The sequence below is a fragment of the Chlorocebus sabaeus genome, unplaced genomic scaffold (genome assembly GCF_047675955.1).
Source record: "Chlorocebus sabaeus isolate Y175 unplaced genomic scaffold, mChlSab1.0.hap1 unalloc_scaffold_114, whole genome shotgun sequence".
Classification (NCBI taxonomy): domain Eukaryota; kingdom Metazoa; phylum Chordata; class Mammalia; order Primates; family Cercopithecidae; genus Chlorocebus; species Chlorocebus sabaeus.
The window spans coordinates 481,011-505,133 of NW_027326902.1; the positions used below are offsets into that span (position 1 = coordinate 481,011).

The 24,123-nt window shown below is 41.5% G+C and overlaps 1 protein-coding gene across 1 annotated transcript in view; it reads right to left on the reverse strand.

The window, feature by feature from the left end:
- LOC140710975 (cytoplasmic dynein 2 intermediate chain 1-like) overlaps positions 1–24,123 on the reverse strand; it is a 102,508-nt gene that overhangs the window by 45,974 nt on the left and 32,411 nt on the right. Inside the window, exons 9-13 of the mRNA XM_073013972.1 lie at positions 12,306–12,383; positions 11,535–11,754; positions 8,055–8,157; positions 2,501–2,630; positions 368–479 (exon numbers count right to left, since the gene is read on the reverse strand). Of these exons, the coding sequence (XP_072870073.1) occupies positions 368–479; positions 2,501–2,630; positions 8,055–8,157; positions 11,535–11,754; positions 12,306–12,383 (643 nt within the window). The remainder of the gene's footprint in view (positions 1–367; positions 480–2,500; positions 2,631–8,054; positions 8,158–11,534; positions 11,755–12,305; positions 12,384–24,123) is intronic.

Sequence of the window (24,123 nt, forward strand, 5' to 3'; positions counted from 1 at the left end):
ATTCTACATTCATGAGAATAGGCTTTCCCAAGTTAAAAGCACAGTATGCTCCAAAGATCCAGGGACACACTGGTTGTTTGGAATGTGGAATCTCTCCCTCTACATAGGAATAAAATCTGTCATAAATCCTGGCAATGGCGCAGACTGGGCCCCAAGAGCAGGTTTCCTTCCCCTTGTAGCTCAGCAGCTCTGTGGCTGGTAGTTAGTGTTTCTTTAAAAGAAAATTGGGTACTGATATTGTCACATGCTAACAACCATACAGAAGAGAAAGACAAAATGAGAGTGAACCAGAAAGGGAATAAGTAAAAATAAAACAAAAAAGAATGTAAAGATAGTCAATGGTCAACACTCAAGAGCAAGATGTTACCTCCAGATACAACGGTACTTTCTCCTGGGTGCTGGGTCCACACTTCCCTGGTCTCTATTTCCTCCGTTTGAATGTCTCTTTCAACATTATCTTCGTTACACTGAACATATGCCTTAAAAACAAAAATACGCCAAAATTAACATTGGTTTCAATTTCAGAGCAATTTGTCATTACTAAGTTCATAATGAGAGTCGTGTATCAAAAGTAAATATCAAAGCATAAAGAACAATCATGCAAAGACAACTGTGCTTAAACATTCGATATAGATATATACAGGTATAATTTTCAAAAGTGTGTTCAAAAAGTCTCACCTAACGATTTCTCTTTAGTCTGAAAATACTGCCACCTCACCTGCCCACATCCTATTTTCTTAGAACATGCTGGTTTTTCAAAACCACGTATCTATTTCAAAAGGTACATGCTTCAGTAAAGTCAGTTTTGTTACTAACAGCTTTGGGATGAGGAAAATCACCAAAGATAAATAATCTACTTAAGGTCAGAGTGAATCAGCTGCAAAACTAGGATTAATATTGTCAGTGTCCCAGGAGTTCAAGGCTGCAGTGAGCTATGATCTTGCTACTGCACTCCATCCAGCCTGGGTGGTAGAGCAAGACCCTGTTTCTTAAAAAAAATTTTTAAATTTAAAAATTTAAAAGTCATCAGCTTCTTCAGCTTCATCCCGTGACCTTCCTCCTTTCAAAAGGATTTTATTGAGTGCACCAACTAGACAATGTTAAGATTGGTGGTACCAGTATCAGGAATGTAAGAAAAATATAAGATAGGACGTCTGACTTCAAAAGCTTTAGAACCTTGTTGTGAAGTGAGACCATTACATAATGAATTAATGATTGGAAATACTACAGGGAAGTACAAAATCGCATGAAATAGTAAATTGTAGGAACTCTGGAACAGGAGAAAGAATTCAATATAAGTCACTAGGAAGGGTTCACCTAGAAAACGGGCCTTGGAAACTGAGGAACAGACAGGCAGATAAGGCAGACAGGGAGCAGGAACACCATACACCAGGGCACCTTGAGAGACCCATGAGAGAAGAGAGTCCCAGAATCAAACAGGTATAATCTGAATTAGAGAGAGTCCAAAGCTAGGCATGGTGGCACAGGCCTGCAGTCCCAGCTATAGGGGAAGCTGAGCCTGCAGTGTCCTGTGATCACACCTGTGAATATCCACTATACTCCAGCCTAGGGGTGTCTCTAATAAATAGATTAGTACGTTGTCTCTAATAAATAAATTTAATTAAAAAAAAATTTTAAGTGAGTCCACATTATAAAAACCTTCAGACGTATCGTATACATTGAAACTCTTCAATTATAAGAATTTTAAACAGACAAGTAGGACTGCTATACACTCACCTGGAACACAAGAAACAAATCCAAACCTGACACTTAGCTAGACTTTAAATAAAACATTTGCCTTCGCCACTATGCAACAGATTCATGTAACAAAACCGCACTTGTACTACCTCAATTTATACAAATAAAAAAAATTAAAAATATAAATAAATAAATAGATTGGGCACAGAAGCTCACACTTGTAATTCCAGAACTTTGGGAGGCCAAGGCAGGCAGATCACTTGAGGCCAGGGTTCAAGACCAGCCCGGCCAACATGGTGAAACTCTGTCTCTACTAAAAATACAAAAATTACCTGGGCATGGTGGTTCACACTTGTAAGCCCAATTACTTGGGAGGCTGAGGCACTAGAATCACTTGAACCCGGGAGGTAGAGTTTGCAGTGAGTCAAGATCACTCCACTGCACTCCAGCCTGGGCGACAGAGTGAGGCTGTCTCTAAATAAATAAATAAAACATTTGCACAGCATAAAGCTTCACTCTAAGGTCAGGACAGCAGCCATTCTCTTCCTATTCCGAGCAGATCACCCACTGGAGCTCCTTCAGGCACTCCTGAAGGCTCTGGAGTACTTCCAGCTTTGCCTGTGCCTGGCCTCTTGGGTGAATGGGCCCCATGTGAAGATGGGTCCCCATTTTCCTTAAGCATGTATCCTTCACAGACCATCCCCAAGTTCTAATATTGCAGAACAATATTCAGGAAGACACAAAGTTATCCTATTAGACTTTACTTGCATTTTATCACTTAGTTAACATATCTCATATTTACCTGCTTGGTATTTTTTTTCCCAAAGTTTCTGATATACATGTCATATTCATTTACTGGTGGTAGATCCAAGAGCCAGAAAGTAAATGAAAAATCTAAGTCAATGAGCCGAAGCAGTTTTGTACTTCGCATCCTTTGAAATAAATTGGAAACAAGACAAAAATTAACTTGAATAATATACGTGGGGAAGTATAGGGAGAACAGAAGTAAACTTAAGAGAGTTAAATGCATGTCATTGTCAGAAATCTAGCTTCAGTCTGGGGTGAGTCTGAGATATTTAACAGTTAAAAATAACTGAGTAGTAGAAAGTCGTGGGAACCCGGCGTGTGACCCTGGCATCTGGTGATCCTGCTCCCCGACTGCTTCGTGTGTGTGTCAAGAACCTGATGTGTGACCATTCTAATGCGTACGCTTGAGCTAACACAAAGTCAAGTCACACAACATGTACGCCTCGGATGTTCATAAGCACCAATTCATTTGACTTCAGGAGTTGACATTCTGACTGTCCCATCACCTGCGCCACGCTCAGACCATGCGGCCAGTAAGGGTTTTGGGCCACGCTCTTCTCCAGGCCACAGCCAACCTCTGTGCTTCCCCCAGGACTTGACCTGCAGGCAGCACTTAACACAGTCAATGGCGCTCCAATCGCCCTCCATCCACAGGCCTGTCACAGCCAATCCCGCTCCGCCACAGGCCTGACACAGCCAATCCCGCTCCGCCACAGGCCTGACTGACACAGCCAATCCCGCTCCGCCACAGGCCTGACACAGCCAATCCCGCTCCGCCACAGGCCTGTCACAGCCAATCCCGCTCCGCCACAGGCCTGACACAGCCCCTCCCGCTCTGCCACAGGCCTGACACTGCCAAAGGCCCTCGCCCACAGGCCTGACACAGCCAATCCCGCTCCGCCACAGGCCTGACACAGCCAATCACGCTCCGCCCACAGGCCTGACACTGCCAAAGGCCCTCGCCCACAGGCCTGACACAGCCCATCGTCCTCCGCCCAGAGGCCTGACACTGCCAAAGGCCCTCACCCACAGGTCTGACACAGTCAATGGCCCTCCGCCCACAGGCCTGACAGCCAATGGCCCTCCGCCCACAGGCCTGACACAGCCAATCGCGCTCGGCCCACAGGCCTGACACAGCCAATCACGCTCGGCCCACAGGCCTGACACAGCCAATCGCGCTCGGCCCACAGGCCTGACACAGCCCATCGTCCTCCGCCCACAGGCCTGACACAGTCAATGGCCCTCCGCCCACAGGCCTGACACAGCCCATCGCCCTCCGCCCACAGGCCTGACACAGCCAATCGCGCTCGGCCCAAAGGCCTGACACAGCCAATCGCGCTCGGCCTACAGGCCTGACACAGCCAATCGCGCTCGGCCCACAGGCCTGACACAGCCCATCGTCCTCCGCCCACAGGCCCCGAAATGCTGCACCCACGTGGCTTCCTCTTGCTTCACAAACAGTTACTTTTCAATCGCCTGTGCTGGTTTCTCCTTTCCTTTCTAAAGTTTCACCCTAACATTAGTGTACCTGGGGTCAAATCCTTAAGAAATTTATTGTTTATTACTCCTCACTGGGATATAACCTCGCAAGGGCAGAGAGTTTTGTATCTTTACTGTGATCTCCACACAGCCGGTGCTCAATGAATGCACAGTGAATGAGCGAGTGAACGACCCGCCCAACATCGAGGTGCCTCGGCCACCGGGTCTGCTCTCTGCTCCTCCTCCTCCCCGCTTCCTTCTCCTCACACTCCACCAGGTCTGCCCTGCTTCCTAGAGCACAGGCCTGCAGGAGGCTCGACCAAAGCCTGGGATGTTTTATCAGCAATTCTCCCACTGGACGGTCCTCAACTTCCATTTTCGTCCCCTCGACCCTGTGCGAACGTCACATGCTCCAGGCCTTCTCTTTCTGCTTCACTCTATTGTCTTGAGAAATCAAGATGCAAACCTGAGTGGAAACAGCGATCGCCTGCGTGTGTCCCTTCTCTCCAGGACCTCGGCTCTTCAGGGCCCAGCGGCCTTGGTTGCTCCCGGTATATTTAATCAGCTGGGGTGTTTTTGTTGTTTTAAATCCAACTTTTATAGTTGTTTTAGCTGAAGGATTTCTCTGATACAAGTTATTCCATCAAGAAAGTAGGACTCCTTCCATATTCTTTTTTAAGATGCTTTTCTCGTATCACTGGAGCATTTTTCATGACATTATATCCTCAAGAGTATCCATCATTTTGATAGCTATATTTCATACCTGATAGAAAGCTGCCTATGCAGAGGTTGTACCAATTTGTTTCAAGCAAGCTTTTTCTCTACATTCTCATCAGTACTGAAGTATTATCTTTTTTTTTTTTTTTTTTTTTTTTTTTTTGAGAGGGAGTCTTGCTCTGTTGCCCAGGCTGTAGTGCATTGGCACAATCTCAGCTTGCTGCAACCTCCACCTCCCAGGTTCAAGCAGTTCTCCTGCCTGAGCCTCCCGAGTGGCTGGGATTACAGGCATGTGCCACCATACGCGGCTAATTTTTGTATTTTTGGTAGAGACGGGGCGTCACCATGTTGGCCAGGCTGATCTCGAACTCCTTACCTCAGGTGATCTGCCCACCTCCACCTTCCAAAAGTGCTGGGATTACAGGCGTGAGCCACTATGCCTGGCCTAAGTATTATCATTTTTTAATACCTTGCCTATTCCATAAAAGAAAAATTCATCCCATTGTTTCAATATACTTTTCTCTGACAGGATATATTTTCACACATTTACTGACAGCCTAATTTTTCTCTGATGTGAATTCTCTCTGTGCCCTTTACCATCCTGGGACCATGTGGTGAGAGACTGGGGAAATAATGTAAGAGAAAATAAGCAAACACATTACTTTTCTCCCTACCTCTCTACCTTGAGCCACTGACAGGTTTTTCCTGTGGCCCCAGCAGGCCGGCCATGGCTCCGGCTCCCGACTGCCCAGCCGCTCCAGCTCAGGGGAAGTGGTGGCTCCTGCTGCCCCGAATCTCTGAGCTGCTCCTGGGCCCTGCTGAAGCTCAGCTCTTCCAACACCTACGGAATTCACTCCCTGTGTCACATCCTTCTGTTTAATGCCCAAATTAGTTTTTGTTTTCGTAACTGGATCTCGAGTCTTATATGATCTATGCTCATTTTTAACTAGGGCTATTTAACTTTGCTTATTAAGTTATAAAAACATTTTATGCATTAGGGATAATAAGTCTATCATATATTTTACAAATATATTTTTCCAATTGGTTAATTACCTTTAAATTTTGTCAAATTTATGGACAATTGTACCTTACAGAAATTTAATTTTTGAGGTACATTCCAGGAATTTTTATTTTTTCATTTTTATTATTTTTATTCTTAGAAAGTCCTTTCTTATCACTGAAATAAGCACTTACACTATCTATGCTCTTTCTTTTTTTCATTTTTTTAAAAATCCATTTGGAATATATCTTGGGTATAGTGTGAAGCAGGTATCTGTTTTCCCTCAAATTTCAAGTTGATTTACTAAATGTATATCTAGTAGTAAAAGTTCCTCTATACTATTTTTCTTCTCTGTACTTCCTTACAACACACAAATGCCAGAACTCATCCACACTCCTATAAAGCGTGGACTCCTACGTTTTTCTTAAAAACTTTTTTATTTTATTTATCATCAATCCCTTTATATTTCAGCCTTTCATTTCTTAAATTTTTCTTTTAAAATATTTAATTTTTGATTCAGTATAATCTACTTGCACACTATATATCAATCTAGTTAACAAGTCCTAGGACCTACCTAACTAGAAAACTACCAATTACTAGATTACCAGCCAGGCACGGTGGCTCACACCTGTAATCTCAGTACTTTGGGAGGCTGAGGTGGGTGGACTGCTTGAGCCCAGGAGTTCAAGACCAGCCTGGGCAACATGGCAAGACTCCATCTCTACATAAAAAAATATAAAAATTAGCTGGGTGTGGTGGTGCACACCTGTAATCCCAGCTACTCAGGAGGCTGAGGTGGAGGGTCACCTGAGCCCAGAAGGTCAAGGCTGCAGTGAACCAAGATCATGACATGCCATTCCAGCCTGGGTGCCAGAGCGAGACCCTGTCTCAAAAGCAGAAGACGTAAAATAAAGAAAAGGGAAGGGAAAGGGAAAGGGAAAGGGAAAAGGAAAGGGAAAGGGAAAGGGAAAGGAAGGGAAGGCAACCAATGACCTGCATCTACTTAGTGGCTCCTCCCTGACACATTCCCAGATGCCCCACAGCCCACAACAATCACTAGACTGAATTTTGTGGTTATCATTTTCTTGTTTTTCAAAATATAATTTTATCTCATATTTATATGAGTCTAAACAACATGCTGTCTAGCTTTATTTCTAGGTTTATAAAAATTGCATTAAACCATATGTACTTTTCTGAGAACTTGAATCAGGTTTAAAAAAAAAAAAAAAAAAAGCCATGGGGCCAGAAACTAGTTTTGCTACCTCCACAGGAGACCCAAAATATAAGGGTAGCAAAACTGCTGTGAAAACTGTTACCTTTATTACTATTATTATTATTTTTTCTATTTTGAGACAGGGTCTCGCTCTGCCACCCAGGCTGGAGGGCAATGGTGCAGTCACGGCTCAGTGCAGCCTCGACCTGTCAGACTCAAGCCATCTCCCACCTCAGCACCCCCCAGGAGCTGGGACCATAGGTGCGTCTTACTATGTTGCTCAGACCCAGTCTTGAACTCCTGTGCTCAAAGTGCTGGGATTATAGGCATATACCACCATGCCCAGCCACTTTTATTATTAATGATTGATTTTTTCATTTAGTAAATATTTATTGAGTACTTATTAAGGCCATGAACTAAGCCAGGTGATAAGAGATTTTAAACCCACTTTTAAAACTCTTTATTTTTTAGCCAGGCACGGTGGCTCATGCCTGTAATCCCAGCACTTTGGGAGGCCGAGGCAGGCGGATCACCTGAGGTCGGGAGTTCGAGATCAGCCTGACCAACATGGAGAAACCCTGTCTCTACTAAAAACACAAAATTAGCCAGGCGTGGTGGCAGGCGCCTGTAATCCCAGCTGCTCAGGAGGCTGAGGCAGGAGAATCACTTGAACCTGGGAGGCAGAGGTTGCAGTGAGCCGAGATTGCACCATTGCACTTCAGCCTGGGCAACAAGAGTGAAACTCTGTCTCAAAAAAAAAAAAAAAAAAAAAAATCTTTATTTTTTTCATTTACTCCTCAGTCATATGTGGGCTTAGAACGATAGACCCTTGACTTGAAAATATATCTTTTATAGATTTCTAAATTTTACAAATTTCTCAATTTACTCCCAGGGTAGCTCCAACTGTCCACCACAAATGTAAGGACAAACATCCAACATCAGCACATGGTACGTAGCAGCTCACACACCTGCTCTACTAACATCAGATATCAACACAAAGAAAAGTGTAGTACAAATTAAGTCATATACCCCAAAAGACAGTAGTAAAAATGCAACTTAAAACTCGATTTTTTTAAAGTATGTGAAAGAAAAGTATGCTAAAGCCCTGAACACCTTTGGCTGCTTTCCCAATACACCTACTTTTGCTTAAGGGCCTGAGTCCCACTCTTTTGACGGTGTGAAGCTGAGGCAAAATCCACAAAAATTCCACAAACGGAGGCTCTGGAAAGGGAACTGTTTGTATCTGTATGAGGGAGAAAAACACTATTTTTGCAACACTGCAATATGTCTTCCAAGCAAAAAAATATCCGGAGTAAAACAATTATAGGCGTATATAACAATTATAGTCAATAAACCCTTCAACTAACGACAAACATCTTCCATAAGCATTTAAGAGATCTCTCTTGCTTATTTCATCTAAAACTTTCAGGCAACAAAGCAAAATTTACTGATAATCTATTGTATGTATCACTCACACTATTAAAGAGTTTTAGAAATACTTAAGAATGCACAAAAGATGCAGTTCTAGGCCCATTCTGCAAAAAAAAACCAAAGATTATCTTTTAGTAAGGGAAGTGGAACAAGGGCATACAAAATTGCTAAAAAACAGAAACAAGTGCAAATTAATATTGAATCAATTACTTAATATGTCAAAGGGCACAAAACAAAAGAGAATGCAGGCATGAGCTTCCTCAGAAGAATTTCTAAAATTTCTGAAGATGTGACTAGATTATCAAATTGTCAGGCTGATGGAAAAGGTTCATATTATATAAGAATGAACAACTTGGCCAGGTGTGATGGCTCACGCCTGTAATCCCAGCCCTTTGGGAGGCTGAGGCAGGCAGATCACTTGAGGGCTGGAGTTCCAGACCAGCCTGGCCAATGTGGCAAAATCCCATCTCTACTAAAAATACAAAAATTAGCCAGGTGTGGTGGCGGGTGCCTGTAGTCCCAGCTGCTCGGGAGGCTGAAGCAGAAGAATTGCTTGAATCCAGGAAATGCAGGTTGCGGTGAGCAGAGATCACGCCACTGTACTCCAGCATGGGAGACAGAGTGAGACTCTGTCTCAGGGAAAAAAAAAAAAAAAAAAAGAAAGAAAGAAAGACAAGAACAAACAACTCCATCCATAATCCTTAGTAATGGACACAAACCATTCCTCAATCTACCTCTTTCCCCCTAAGGATTTCTATGGCTTCCTGTACATACTTATCTGCATATTTGTTTGTATATTTATTTCTACTGTATCTTACTGTCTTTTCATTCCTTTTGGATATCGGTTTGCACTTGTCCCACTGTCTTACAGTTTTATGAAACTCTCATAGCCCTTTCCCACACATCATCTCATCTGATCTTCACAACAAAGCTTGCAGGCCAGTGATGGAGAGGGTGTGGCTCTGGAGGATGCCTGTCTGGGTCAGGGGCCTGAGCTCAAGTCCCAGCACTGCCCGCTACTTGCTTCATGACCATGGGTTACTTCACCTCTGCATCTCGGGTCCCTTATTGTCGGACATCTGCCGTACAGGATGTGATAAGGACCACAGCAGGCCACGTTTATGAACAATTACAAAGCACCACACAGACATTTTAAGATGTGGCTGTTTTTAAGAATGAGAAAACGTTTAAAGTTACAGAATTAAGACTTGAATAAAGACATCCCTGGAACAGAGCCCACACCTCTGTGCAAGGCGTCAGCACTCAGCAAAGACTCCTTCACTGACCAAGTGGACCATTTACCTTTTGGAAGTGTACACAGGCTTTCCAACACCATGGTGTAACTTCAGTGCATGGGAAAAAGTTATTTACCAAATGGTTTCCTACTGCCCCAAAAAAGGATAAGGTGTGCAGTTTATAACCAAGTAGTCCAAGCACCACAGGGTGCAGCAGGGAATAGCCAAGGAGGACACAGAAACCAAACGGTACCGGCTGCTTGATGAATTCCACAGAACAGCAGTGGATGGTGCTTAGCACTCAGAACGTGCCTGCCACTCCTTTAAGCAACTTCCATGTTTAGCTTGTTTAATCTTCACAATAACCCTAAAGAAAGTCTGAGGCTCATTTCACAGTTAAGGAAAATGAGGCACAGAGAGGTTAAGTAACTGCCCAAGATCACACAGCTAGTCAGTTATCTGAAACCCTGGGGTCAGCACGGCTCCGTGATTCCTGCTTCAGCACAGACCACGACATCAGTGCTGTGCTAGCCTTTACGACCGTCCACCGGTGCCAGCTCAACATGAAACAGGGCCAAGAAAGCAGCTCCAGCTTTGTATATGGCAGTGAATAACTCCTTCAAATAAGAAATACGCCAAAAATAATCTCTTATATTGAGAGCTGTAACTTCTAATCTTGTAAATGAGGCTAATGAAGAAATAACACTAAGCATAAATGTAGAAAATGAGTAACAAAAAAAGGTTATTCATAGATCTGCTAAGAAAACCAGTAATGTTAAGAATAAAATCCTGCTCACTTCTCAGCAACTCCAGAGCAGACAAGCTTTAATGCTGTCAGGAAATCCTGGGTGTTGGTGGCACACAGACCCTCCCTGTGTGCAGCGCTACTCCACGGGCAACTGAGGGAAACAGTCCCTGAGCCTCAGCCGGACAATAGGGCTGAAGAAGGGGAAGATCCTTACCTCTACCAGGACAGGTGCCCTTTTGCTATAAGTTTAAAGAACGCTCTATCAGCACTGCCCAGCTGAGTTCTGCCATCTCTGCAGCAGGCACAAAATGTGAGACAAAGAATCATTCTGCAAAACCTTCATTTGTATTAGTGCATCATATTAATTACTAACTATAATTAACTGCACTACTGAATATTTTACTGATAAAGTAGTATGTCATCAAATAATATTTTAACATTATCCTATTTTACCCTCAGTGCCCATGTTTTATCAGAAAGTCATAGTTGTCCTTTAAAGCGATTTGAAACGTTAATTCCTACTCTTACAAGTAACATTATATCCTGATGCTAAGAATTTGGAGAAAAAATACATTTCTAAATTTAATTTAAAAAGGTCTTTGTAGGGAAAAAAGAATGAATCAAGAGCATGCTTCGTGTCAGGCTCAGTCTAACTGTGTCCCAAGACTTGACAGGCACCTCAAACCCTCAGTCACCACATGCCTCATGAAGGCACTCACTGGTGGACACTGCCACACCTCCAGGGAAAACCATGATGATTCCTCTGTGGAAACTCTATGAGCACATCATCAGGAAAAATAAGAGCATGTGCTCACAGATGGATAAAACGCTGGTTGCAAAGAAAAAACAAGCCAGGCTGCCCACTGAGGAGGGCCACAGTATCCTCAGCTCCCTCAGAGAACAGGAGCATCAGTGCTCACTGAGTGGGGCCACAGCGCCCTCAGCTAACCTAAGGCCTGGGCGCTGAGCAGAACAGTGATGTGCAACTTCTCTGTGTAAGAGAATTCTTGATGTGCTCGTGCTCAAGTCTTCGGGGGGCCTCCTATGCTATGTGGTAGTTGCAAGGGCACAGCACCACCAGCATGTGGAAGATGTTACTTCTCTGCCCACCTTATTAGAGCAGGCCTGTGTGTGATGGCATCTGTGAGGGCTCAGTACACAGAGCCCTAAGAGCATGGACACCAACAGTAGCATTGATTTGTTTACCTGTCCTGGGCTCCTTTTCAAATTCTGTTCTACCTTGCTTCTGAAACAGTTTCAAAGATAACTCGCCAATCCTTTCATTTTCTGCATTAATAGCTCTTTGAATTTCTTGTATTTCCTTTTTTTGAGCTAGAGGAAGTTCTTCCATTTTTTCTCTTGACTCAGGTTCATTACTGCTTTCATCATCATCACCATCACAAACCTCAAAGTCATCTTCGTAGTTCTGCAAACAATAACAATCTTTTGGAACACTTTAAGACAAATTGACTTTACGTTATCACTCATACTGAACAAAACATGACAGCTTATAACTTAAAACAGACAATGTCCTTATTACAGCTATTTATAGTTCCCCGACTTTAATGTTTTTGAAGATACAGCTACACAAACTGCTACCTTTATTTCTCTAAAAATAAATCACACAGTACAGAACCACATACAGAAGACCTATCAATCACCATCACGTGCAGACACTTGTACTGAGAATGTGAACGTGTGTGTGTTTTTATAGATACCTACATCACACTTTTCTATGCAGTGCACTTAAATGTGAGTTAAATTATGAAATCATTTAATTACATCATATTGGTAAGTATTGGTAGAAGTATAGAAAGCATTTTATAGGTAATAGCTTGACCTAAATCAAACCTAGATAGATACTGAGTATTAGGATTAATAAAGAGAATAAAAAGGGCATCGGATTTACTATATATAAGCTGATGTTTAAGAATAAATGATTTTTAAGCTAAGGAAAGTTTTAACTTTTATATATACTTCAAAATCATCTTCACAACTGGCTGTATATGCATCAGCTCTAGCATGTTCTAAATCAGTTTCTTCCTTTTCAATTTCCTAGAGGTAAAAATCAAACATGAAACCAAAAAATTCAATCATAAACTTGAATATTGCAAATAGGCTGGGAAAACATATGTTTTCTGAGATTCATTTCATGTTGCTAATTTGAAACTCTAAGTATTTTTAAAACTAATACAATGTTAAATTCCTTTAAGAAATACCCTTGCTAACTTATAGGTGGGACCAAAAAGAGAATACAGTAAACATTCTTTTCAGGAAACCTCTGTAATTCTGGTGGCTGTAGTTCTGTAATTCTGTAATTCTGGTGGCTAAAATTTGTTTAAGTGTTTTACAAATAAACTTCAAATGTGCAGCAATCCATTTCTTCTCCGTGAACATACTCCCCACTGAATAGTGCTCAGCTGATCTACACCGTTAAAGACAGAGAAACAGGCCAGGCACTGTGGCTCACACCTTTAATCCCAGCACTTTGGGAGGTCAAGGCAGGCAGATTACTTGAACTCAGGAGTTGGAGACCAGCGTGGGCAACATGGCGAAACCTCATCTCTACCAAAAATACAAACAATTAGCTGGGCATGGTGGTGTGCAGCTATGGTCCCAGCTACTCCGGAGGCGGAGGTGAGAGGACTGCTTGAGCCTGGGGGGCAGACGCTGCAGTGAGCCAAGATCGTGCCACTGCACAATCCAGAAGAAATTACAAGGCATATTAGAAAGCAGAAAATACAGTTTGAAGAGACAGAGCAAGCACCAGTTCCAGACATGGCAGGGATGCTGGAACTGTCAGAACAGGAACTTAAAACAACTATGAGTAACTTCCTAAGAGCTCTAATAGATAAAGTTCATAGCACGCAAGCAGAGAGATGGAAAGCCAAAGAAAGAACCAGAAAGGAGAGTTCAAGGTCAAAAACAACAGAAACAGAAGTGAAGAACAACTTTGATGGGCTCACTAGTAAACTGGACACAGCTGAAGAAAAAAGTCTCTGTGCTTGATGATACCTCAACAGAAACCCCCAAAACTCAACAGCAAAGAGAACAAAAAGTGGGAAGGAAAAAAAAAAAACAAAAAAAAACAGAACAAAATATCCAAGAACTGTGGGACAACTGCAAAAGGTATTCACGTGTGTAATGGGGATGGCAAAAGAAGAGAGAAAGGAACAGAATATTTGATAAAATAATGACTGAGAATTTCTCCAAACTGATGTCAGACACCAAACCACACATCCAGGAAGCTCATAGAACACCAACATCAATGTCAAAAAATCTACACCTAGGCATATTATATCAAAACTACAGAAAATCACAGGTAAGGACAAAATCCTAAAAGAAGCCAGATGGGGGAAAAAAAAAAACTTTACTGAGGAACATAGATAAGAATTACAGGCCGGGCATGGCGGCTCACACCTATAATCCCTGCACTTTGGGAGGCTGAGGCAGGTAGATCTTCTGAGGTCAAGAGTTTGAGACTAGCCTTACCAACATGGTGAAACCCCATCTCTACAAAAACACAAAAATTAGCTGGGCACGGTAGTGCTCGCCTATAATCCCAGCTACTCAGAAGGCTGAAGCAGAAGAATCACTTGAACCTGGGAGGCAGAGGTTGCAGTGAGCTGAAATCACACCGTTGCACTACAGCCTAGGCAACGAGAGCAAAACTCCATCTCAAAAAAAAAAAGAATTACATTCAACTTCTCAGATATCATGAAGCAAGAAGACAGCATAGAGAAATGTTTAAAGTACTGAGAGAAAAATATTCACCAGCCCAAAATTACACATATACTCTACAAAATTATCCTTCCAAAGTGAAGGAGAAATAAAGACTTTCAAACAAAATTGAGGGAATTTGTTGCCAGTAGACCTGTCTTGCACGCAACATAAAAAGAAGTTCTTCAGAAAGAAGGTGTATTAGTCCGTTTTCACGCTGCTGATAAAGACATACCCGAGACTGGGAAGAAAAAGAGGTTTAATTGGACTTCCAGTTCCACATGGCTGGGGAGGCCCCAGAATCATGGCAGGAGGCAAAAGGCACTTCTTACATGGCGGCAGCAAGAGAAAATGAGGAAGAGGCAAAAGTGGAAACCCCTGATAAACCCATCATATCTCATGAAACTTATTCACTATCACAAGAATAGCACGGGAAAGACAGGGGCCCCATGATTCAATTACCTCCCCTGGGTCCCTCCCACAACACGTGGGAATTCTGGGAGATACAATTCAAGCTGAGATTTGGGTGGGGATACAGCCAAACCACATCAGAAAGAAAATAATATAGGTCAGAAACGTGGGTCAACATAAAAAAAAGAAAAGCATGGAAGAAAAAATAAAGGGAAACAACTCTTCCTTTTCTATTTCTTAATTGATCTAAACAGTTTGTTCAGAATAATAGTAACAAAAATGCATTCAATTACATATGCTTAGGTATTTATTCGTGTGTGTGTGTGTGTGTTTGTGTACACATATGTACAGTTAGCCCTCCTTATCTGTGTGTTCTACATCCATGGATTCAACCAACCACAAACCAAAAATATTTGGAAAAATAAAAATAAAAAATAATACAAATTTTAAAATACAGTATAACAACTATTTACATAGCATTTACATTGTATTAGGTTTTATAAGCAATCTAGAGATGACTTAAAGTACATGGAAGAACATGCATAGGTTATATGCAAATCCTATGCCATTTTATTTAAGGAACTTGAGCATTTACAGATTTTAGTATCCACAGGGGGTCCAAGAACCAACCCTGTGCCAATACCAAGGGATAACATGCTTATGTCGGCTTATACACAAGTAAAATGAATGACAGCAAGGATACAAGGAATGGGAGTGGTACAGTCTTATTTAAAAGTGGACTTGGATTGATTGTAAATGTATTAAAACCACTTTAAAAAGTTGAAAAAAAAAGAACCTTTAACTGATATGCTAAGACAGTAGAGAAAACAGAATCATAAAATATTCCATTAAAACCACAAAAGGCAAAAAAAGAATGAAAGACAAAAACAGGAACAAATAACAAGGGCCACAAATAAAAAATAGTGACAAATATGGTAGACGCTAATCCAATATATCAATAATCACTTTGAACATCAATGATCTACATGTGCCAATCACAAGACAGTATTGTCAGAGAGGATCAAAAAACAAGCTCCATCTACTTATTGTCTTCAAGAAACCCCAATGAAGAAAAATATACCATGCTCACACTAATCAAAAGAAAGCAAAAGTTATTATACTAATTTCTGACACAGCAGACTTTAAAGTAAAGAGAGTCAACATGAATAAAGAAGGGCATTACGCAATGATAAAGATGCCAATTTTATGTCTTTAATGAAATACATAACAATCCTTAATATGTATGTGCCTAACAACAGAGTGTCAAACTATTTATGTCAAAAACTAATAGAACTGCAAGAAGAAATAGATGAATCCACTATTATAGCTGGAGACTTCAACATCTCCCTATCAGAAATGGCCAGATCCAACAGGCAGAAAATGAGTAAGAATATAGCTGAACTCCACGGCACCATCAGTGAACTGGGTGTACGGGGCAGCTTTAGACTGCTTCACCCAACAGCAGCAGAATACACATTCTTATCAAGCTCGCATATAACACTCACCATGATAGCCCACATTCTGGGCCATAAAACACATCTTAACAAATATAAAAGAACAGAAATTATACATCTGCTCTCAGAGCACAATGGAATCACATTAGAAATCAGTAACAGAAAAATAACTGGAAAATTCCACAATATATGAAGATTAAACAACATATTTCTAAGTAACACAGAGGCTCCAAAACACATCTCAGAAATGTAAAAGCATTTTGAACTAAATAAAAATGAAAACAAACTTATCGGAATTTGTGGAATGCAAACAAAAGCAGTGCTTACAGGGCAATTTATAGTGTTGAATGCATACATTAGAAAAGAAGAAAGATCTAAAATCAATCATCTAAGTTTTGAGCTTGGATTAACTAGAAAAATAAGAGCAAATTAAATCTGAAGTAAGCAGAAAAAAGAAATATTAGAGCAGAAATCAATAAAATTAAAAATAGGAAATCAACAGAGAAAAATCAATGAAATCAAAAGTTGGCTTTTTTGAAAATATTGATAAATCAGTACACTTCTAGGCCAAGCTAACTAAGGGAAAAAGAGAGCAGACCCAAATTATTAGCATCAGAAAAGTAAGAGGGGACATCACTGCAGATCCCATGATGTTAAAAGGATGATCCAGTAATACCACGAACAGCTCTATGCCCATAAATCTGATGACCTAGTAAAATGGGCCAGTTTCATGAAAGGCACAGTTGCTAAAACTCACACTAGAAGAAACAGAGAATTTAATAGGCATATACCTCTTAAAGAAATCGAGTCAATAATAACCTTCTAAAAAAGAAAACACAAGGCCCAGCTAGTGCTAGAAAGCACTAGCACTGGTGAATTCTACCAAACATTTAATAAAGAAATTATACAATTCTTACCTGGGCACAGAGGTTCACACCTGTAATCCCAGCACTTTGGGAGGCCAAGGCAGTCAGATCTGAGATGGGTGAATCACCTGAGGTCAGGAGTTTGAGACCATCCTGGCCAACATGCTGAAACCCCGTCTCTACTAAAAATACAAAAATTAACTGGGTGTGGTGGCAGGCACCTGTAGTCCCAGCTACTCGGGAGGCTGAGGCAGGAGGATCGCTTGCACCTGGGAGACAGAGGTTGCAGCGAGCCAAGATCACAGCACTGTACTTTAGCCTGGGAGACAGAGCAAGACTCTGTCTCAAAAAAAAAAAAAAAAAAGAAAGAAAGAAATTACACAATTCTTTACACTCTTTCAGGGGACAGAGGCAGAAAGAATACTTCCTTAATCATTGTATGAGTTCAGTATGATCGAGATAAAGATATTACAAGAAAAAAAAAAAAAACTACAGAACAATATCATTCATGAATACAGATGCAAAAATCTGCAACAAAACTGTACCAAATCGAAGCTAACAATATATACAAAGAATCACACAGGGCCAGGCATAGTGGCTCACACCTGTAATCCCAGCACTTTGGGAGGCCAAGGCAGTAAGATCACTTGAGCCCAGGAGTTCAAGACCAGCCTGGGTGAGATCTTAAGACCCTGCCTCTACAAAAAATTTAAAAACTAGCTGGGCAAGGCGGCTCATGCCTATAGTTCCAGCTACTCAGGAGGCTGAGGTGGTAAGATTGCTTGAGCATGAGAGGTTGAGGCTACAATGAGCCGTGATCACCCTACTGCACTTGAGTCTGAGCGACAGAGTAACACCCTGCCTCAAAAAAATAAAAGATAAAAAATAAAAAGAATCATATGCCACAATCAGCTGGCATTTATCCCAAGTATGCAAGCCTGCTTCGACATTCAAGGATCAATTAATGTAACCCATCAAATCAACAGGCTAAAAGAGAAAAATCATGAGGTCATATCCATAAATGGAGAAAAAACATTTGACAAAATCCAACAACCATTAATGATAAAACTCTTAGTAAACTAGGAATAGAGAGAAATTTCCTCAACTTGATGAAGAACATCTACAAAAAAAATACAGCTAATATCATACCTAAGTGAGAAACTCAAAGTTTTCCCACTACGATTGAAAACAAAAGAATATATCATCTCATCACTCCTTGTCAGCATCATGCTGGAAGTTCTAACTAATGAAATAAGAAAAGGAAATAAAAAGTATACTGATTGGGAAGAAAGAAATTAAAATTTCTTCACAGATAATATGATAGTCTGTGCAGAAAATCTGAAAGAACTGAACAACAATAACAAAAAAACCGACTGGAAATAATAAGCAAGGTCACAGAACACAGGGTAAGTACAAAAAAGTCCATTTCTTTCCTATATACCAGCAAGGAACAAGTAGAATCTGAAATTAAAAACACATTATTACTTATATTAGCACCCTCTAAACTCAAATAGGTATCAATCTAACAAAACAAGTACAAGATCTCTATGAGGAAAACTATAAAGCTCTGCTAAGCAAAACAAAGAACTAAATAAAGGGAGAGATATTCCATGTTCACAAATAAGGCTCAAATCTGTCAAGATGTCAGTTTTTCCCACCTTGACCTATAGCATGCAATCTCAATCGATGTTTCAGAACTGTATGAATATTGACAAACCAGCTCTAAAGTTACATGTAGAGGCGGAAGATCCAGAATAATCAACACAACATTGAAGGAGAACAAAGTTGGAGAACTGACATGACCTGATGTCAAGACCCACTACAAAGCTATAGCAATCAAGACAGTGTGTACTGGCGAAAAGACTGAACAAATAGATGAATGCAACAGAACAAAAAGCCCAGAAGTAGACCCACATAAATATATCAACTGATGTTTGAAAAGGGAGCAACAGCAATACAGTACAATGAATGAAAGATAGTCTCTACAAAAATGGTTCTGGAACAAATAAACAGTCACACGATAACCTAGACAAAGACCTTACACCCTTCAAGAAAACACACTCAAAACAGATCACAGACTTAAGTGTAAAATGCGAAACTATAAACTCTTAGGAAATAGCACAGGACAAATCTAGATGACTTTAGGTATGGAGATGACTTTTTAGATACAACACCAAAAGCATAATCTATGAAAGAAAAAATTGGTAAGCTGGACTTCATTAAAATTAAAAACTTCTGTAAGAGACAATGTCAACAGGAAGAGAAGACAAGTCACAGAGAGACTGACAGAAAATATTTGCAAAAGACAACTGATAAAGGAGTGTTATCCAAAATACACATAGAACTTCTAAAACTCAACAATTAAAAAAATGGCTTGAAGACCTTAACAGACATCCCACTAAACAAGATATACAGATGGCAAACAAATATACGAAAAGATGCTCCACATCATATGTCACCAGGAAAATGTAAATTAAAAGGACGGTGAGATACCACTACCCACCCAACCAGAACACCCACAACACCAAACGCAGGGGAGGACGTGGAGCTACAGGAACTCTCACTCATTGCTGGAGAAAGTAAAATCCTACGGCCACTGTGGAGGACAGCTTGGCAATTTACTAACAAAACTAAACATGCTCTTATCATATGATCCAGCAATCACACTCCTTGGTAGTTACCCAACAGAGTTGGAAACATGTTCACACAAAAACCTGCACACAGATGTTTACAGCAGATTTATTCATACTTGCCAAAACCTGGAAGCAACCAAGATGTCCTCCAGTTAGTGAGTGGGTAGCCTGCAGCATATCCCTACAATGGATATTATTCAGCACTAGGAGAAATGAGTTCAGCCTTGAAGAGACACAGACGGACCTTAAAACGCATATCGCTAAGTGAAAGAAGTCAATCTGGAAAACGTCACAAACAGTATGATTCCAATCACAGACAATCTGCAACTTACAATGATTCAACGTATGATTTTTTTTTACTTTAAAATGGTGCGAAAGTAAAACGCACTGAGTGGAAACTGTACTTTGAATTTTGTTTTTTTCCTGGACTAGCGACATGCAGTATGATATGCGGTAGGATATGCACCATGATATACGGTGTGACATGCAGTACAATATGCGGTACAATACGTGTTAGGATATGCACTATGATATATGGTATGATAAACAGTGTGACATGCGGTACAATATGCGGTACGATGTGTACTATGATATATGGTATGATATACGGTATGATATATGGTGTGACATGCGGTACAATATCCGGTACAATATGTGGTAGGATATGCACTATGATATATGGTATGATATACCGTGTGACACGTGGTACGATATGCAGTAGTATATGCACTGTGATATACGGTACGATGTGTGGTGTGACATGCGGTACAATATGCAGTACGATATGTGGTAGGATATGCACTATGATATACAGCATGCTATACAGTGTGACACGCGGTACAATATGCGGTACAATATGTGGTAGGATATGCACTATGATATATGGTATGATATACAGTGTGACATGTGACACAATATGCGGTATGATATGTGGTAGGATATGCACTATGATATACGGTTATGATATATGGTGTGACATGTACAATATGCGGAAGGATATGCACTATGATATATGTATGATATACAGTGTGACACAGTGGTACAATATGCGGTAGGATATGCACTGTGATATATGGTACGATATGCGGTGTGACATGCAGTACAATATGCGGTACGATATGCAGTAGGATATGCACTGTGATATACAGTATGATATGCGGTGTGACATGCAGTACAATATGCGGTACGATATGTGGTAGGATAGGCACCATGATATACGGTGTGACATACGGTACAATATGCGGTATGATTATGCAGTAGGATATGCACTGTGATATACTGTACAATATGCAGTGTGACATGCAGTACAATATGCGGTACGATATGCAGTAGGATATGCACTATGATATGCGGTGTGACAGGCAGTACAATATACAGTACAATATGCAGTAGGCTATGCACTGTGATATACAGTACGATATGCGGTGTGACATGCAGTACAATATGCGGTACGATATGTGGTAGGATAGGCACCATGATATATGGTGTGACATACGGTACAATATGCGGTATGATTATGCAGTAGGATATGCACTGTGATATACTGTACAATATGCGGTGTGACATGCAGTACAATATGTGGTATGGTATGTGGTAGGATAGGCACCATGATATACGGTGTGACATACGGTACAATATGCGGTATGATTATGCAGTAGGATATGCACTGTGATATACTGTACAATATGCGGTGTGACATGCAGTACAATATGCGGTATGGTATGTGGTAGGATAGGCACCATGATATACGGTGTGACATACGGTACAATATGCGGTATGATTATGCAGTAGGATATGCACTGTGATATACTGTACAATATGCGGTGTGACATGCAGTACAATATGCGGTATGGTATGTGGTAGGATAGGCACCATGATATACGGTGTGACATACGGTACAATATGCGGTATGATTATGCAGTAGGATATGCACTGTGATATACTGTACAATATGCGGTGTGACATGCAGTACAATATGCGGTATGGTATGTGGTAGGATAGGCACCATGATATACGGTGTGACATACGGTACAATATGCGGTATGATTATGCAGTAGGATATGCACTGTGATATACTGTACAATATGCGGTGTGACATGCAGTACAATATGCGGTATGATATGTGGTAGGATAGGCACCATGATATACGGTGTGACATACGGTACAATATGCGGTATGATTATGCAGTAGGATATGCACTGTGATATACAGTACGATATGCGGTGTGACATGCAGTACAATATGCGGTACGATATGTGGTAGGATAGGCACCATGATATACGGTGTGACATACGGTACAATATGCGGTATGATTATGCAGTAGGATATGCACTGTGATATACTGTACAATATGCGGTGTGACATACGGTACAATATGCGGTATGATATGTGGTACGATACTGTTATGATGCTGGCAGCAGCAGCAGCCACACCTCCCAGGCAGCCACGTGACCAAGAGGCTGAACAACCAACACTCTACAGTGTGCTGCAGTCAATACATTATATGAGATAGTAAACACCTTATTACAAAATAGGTTTGTGTCAAATGATTTTGCCAACTGTAAGATAAGTGTTTGGAGCACATTTAAGGTAGGCTGGGCTAAGCTTCGGTAGTTTAGGCATATTAAATGCATTTTCAAATCACGATACTTTCAACTTACTATGGGTTTACTGGGATGTAACCCTGTCATACGTTGAGGAGTGGCTGCATAAGACACTCCGGAAAGGGCAAAGCTATACAGACACAGACAAGATCAGAGATTACCACTAATAAGGGGGAAGGGAGGGATGAACAGTCGGAGCACAGGGGTTTTTAGGGCAGTGCAACCACTCTGCATGATGCCCTGTGGTGGATCCACATCACGGCCCATTTGCCCAAACCCACAGAATGTTTAAGGCCAAGAGTGAACCCTAACATAAATCTTGGACTTCGATGATAATGACACATCGATGTAGGCTTCGCTCTGCCAGGGTATGCTGATAATGGGGGAGGCTATTCATGTGTGGGGGCGAGGGAGTATATGGGAAATCTTTGTATCTTCCTGTCAATATTTTTTTTTTTGAGATGGAGTTTTGCTCTTGTTGCCCAGGCCTGAGTACAACGGCTCAATCTCAGCTCACTGCAACCTCCACCTCCCGGGTTCAAGCAATTCTCCTGCCTCAGCCTCCCAAGCAGCTGGGATTACAGGTGCCTGCCACCATGCCCCACTAATTTTGTATTTTTAGTAGAGATGGGGTTTCGCCATGTTGGCCAGGTTGGTCTCGAACTTCTGACCTCAGGTGATCTGCCCACCTCGGCCTCCCAAAGTACTGGGATTACAGGGGTGAGCCTATGCCTAGCCCCTTCCTCTCAATTTTGATGGAAACATAAAACTGCTCTAAAAAAAATAAAGTCTTAGCCAGGAGTAGTGTCTTATGCCTATGGTCCCAACTACTCGAAAGGCTGAGTCAGGAGAATCGCTTGAGCCCAAGAGTCTGAGGCTGCATTGAGCTATGATCGTGCCCAGCCTGGGCAACAGAGCGAGCCCCTGTCTCACAATAAATATAAAATAAAAAATAATAAAGTCTTTTTTTTTTTTTTTTTTTTTTTTTTGAGACGGAGTCTCGCTGTATCGCCCAGGCTGGAGTGCAGTGGCCGGATCTCAGCTCACTGCAAGCTCCGCCTCCCGGGTTTTTACGCCATTCTCCTGCCTCAGCCTCCCGAGTAGCCAGGACCACAGGCGCCCGCCACCTCGCCCGGCTAGTTTTTTGTATTTTTTAGTAGAGACGGGGTTTCACCGTGTTAGCCAGGATGGTCTCGAACTCCTGACCTCGTGATCCGCCCGTCTCAGCCTCCCAAAGTGCTGGGATTACAGGCTTGAGCCACCGCGCCCGGCCAAAAATAATAAAGTCTTATAAAAAATAAATAAGGTCCTCTTGGCACATTATCATATAAAGTAATTGTACATTATATTAAATAATATATACATTTATTGTATCAATAAATACAACACCTGCTGACTGACAAAAAGAACAAAAACAGGAATTTTAAATGAAAACTAATAGCATCACATTTCTTATTCTTGCTCAACTCAGCAGACCCAGTGGCTCTTAGTCATGTCCTATGTCTGGCCAGGATTTTGAAACTACAATTCATCCACTCTGCAAACACTCCCAGAAACTACAATTCATCCACTCTGCAAACACTCCCAACACACTTAGTGTGGGCCAGGTACTCAGCCACGGGAGGAGACAGTGGGGAATGGAGCAGACACCGTCACTTCTGTGCAGAGCTAGAACCACACTGGGGGACACACCCCTGAGAAGGAACAAGAAACCCCCATTACCAGGAGTTCACCCGCCCAAGGAGAGCCCCACGTGCTCTCCGTCAAGCTCTGCACTACGTCCTTCAGAGGCCCTGTCCGCAATTCTTCCCTCATATGAGGACACTTACAATTCCTTGTCTCTCTGGTTTTGCGTATATATTCTGAAAATTATTTATAACCTTGTATAATTCCCAGCACCCATGGCCTGGATCATGTCTTTTGCGATTTCTCTATTAGGTGTCTTCAAATCTCCTCACTTTCTTCAACTTACACAGAACAACAATGAGAAGGCTGTCTGTTCATTCACCCTAAACCTCTTCCCTCCAATTTCTTTGCAAAATCCTCTCCTCTTCCGAAAGAAAGAGGCTCGAGTACCTGACGGTGTGCACACAACCCAGATACATTCC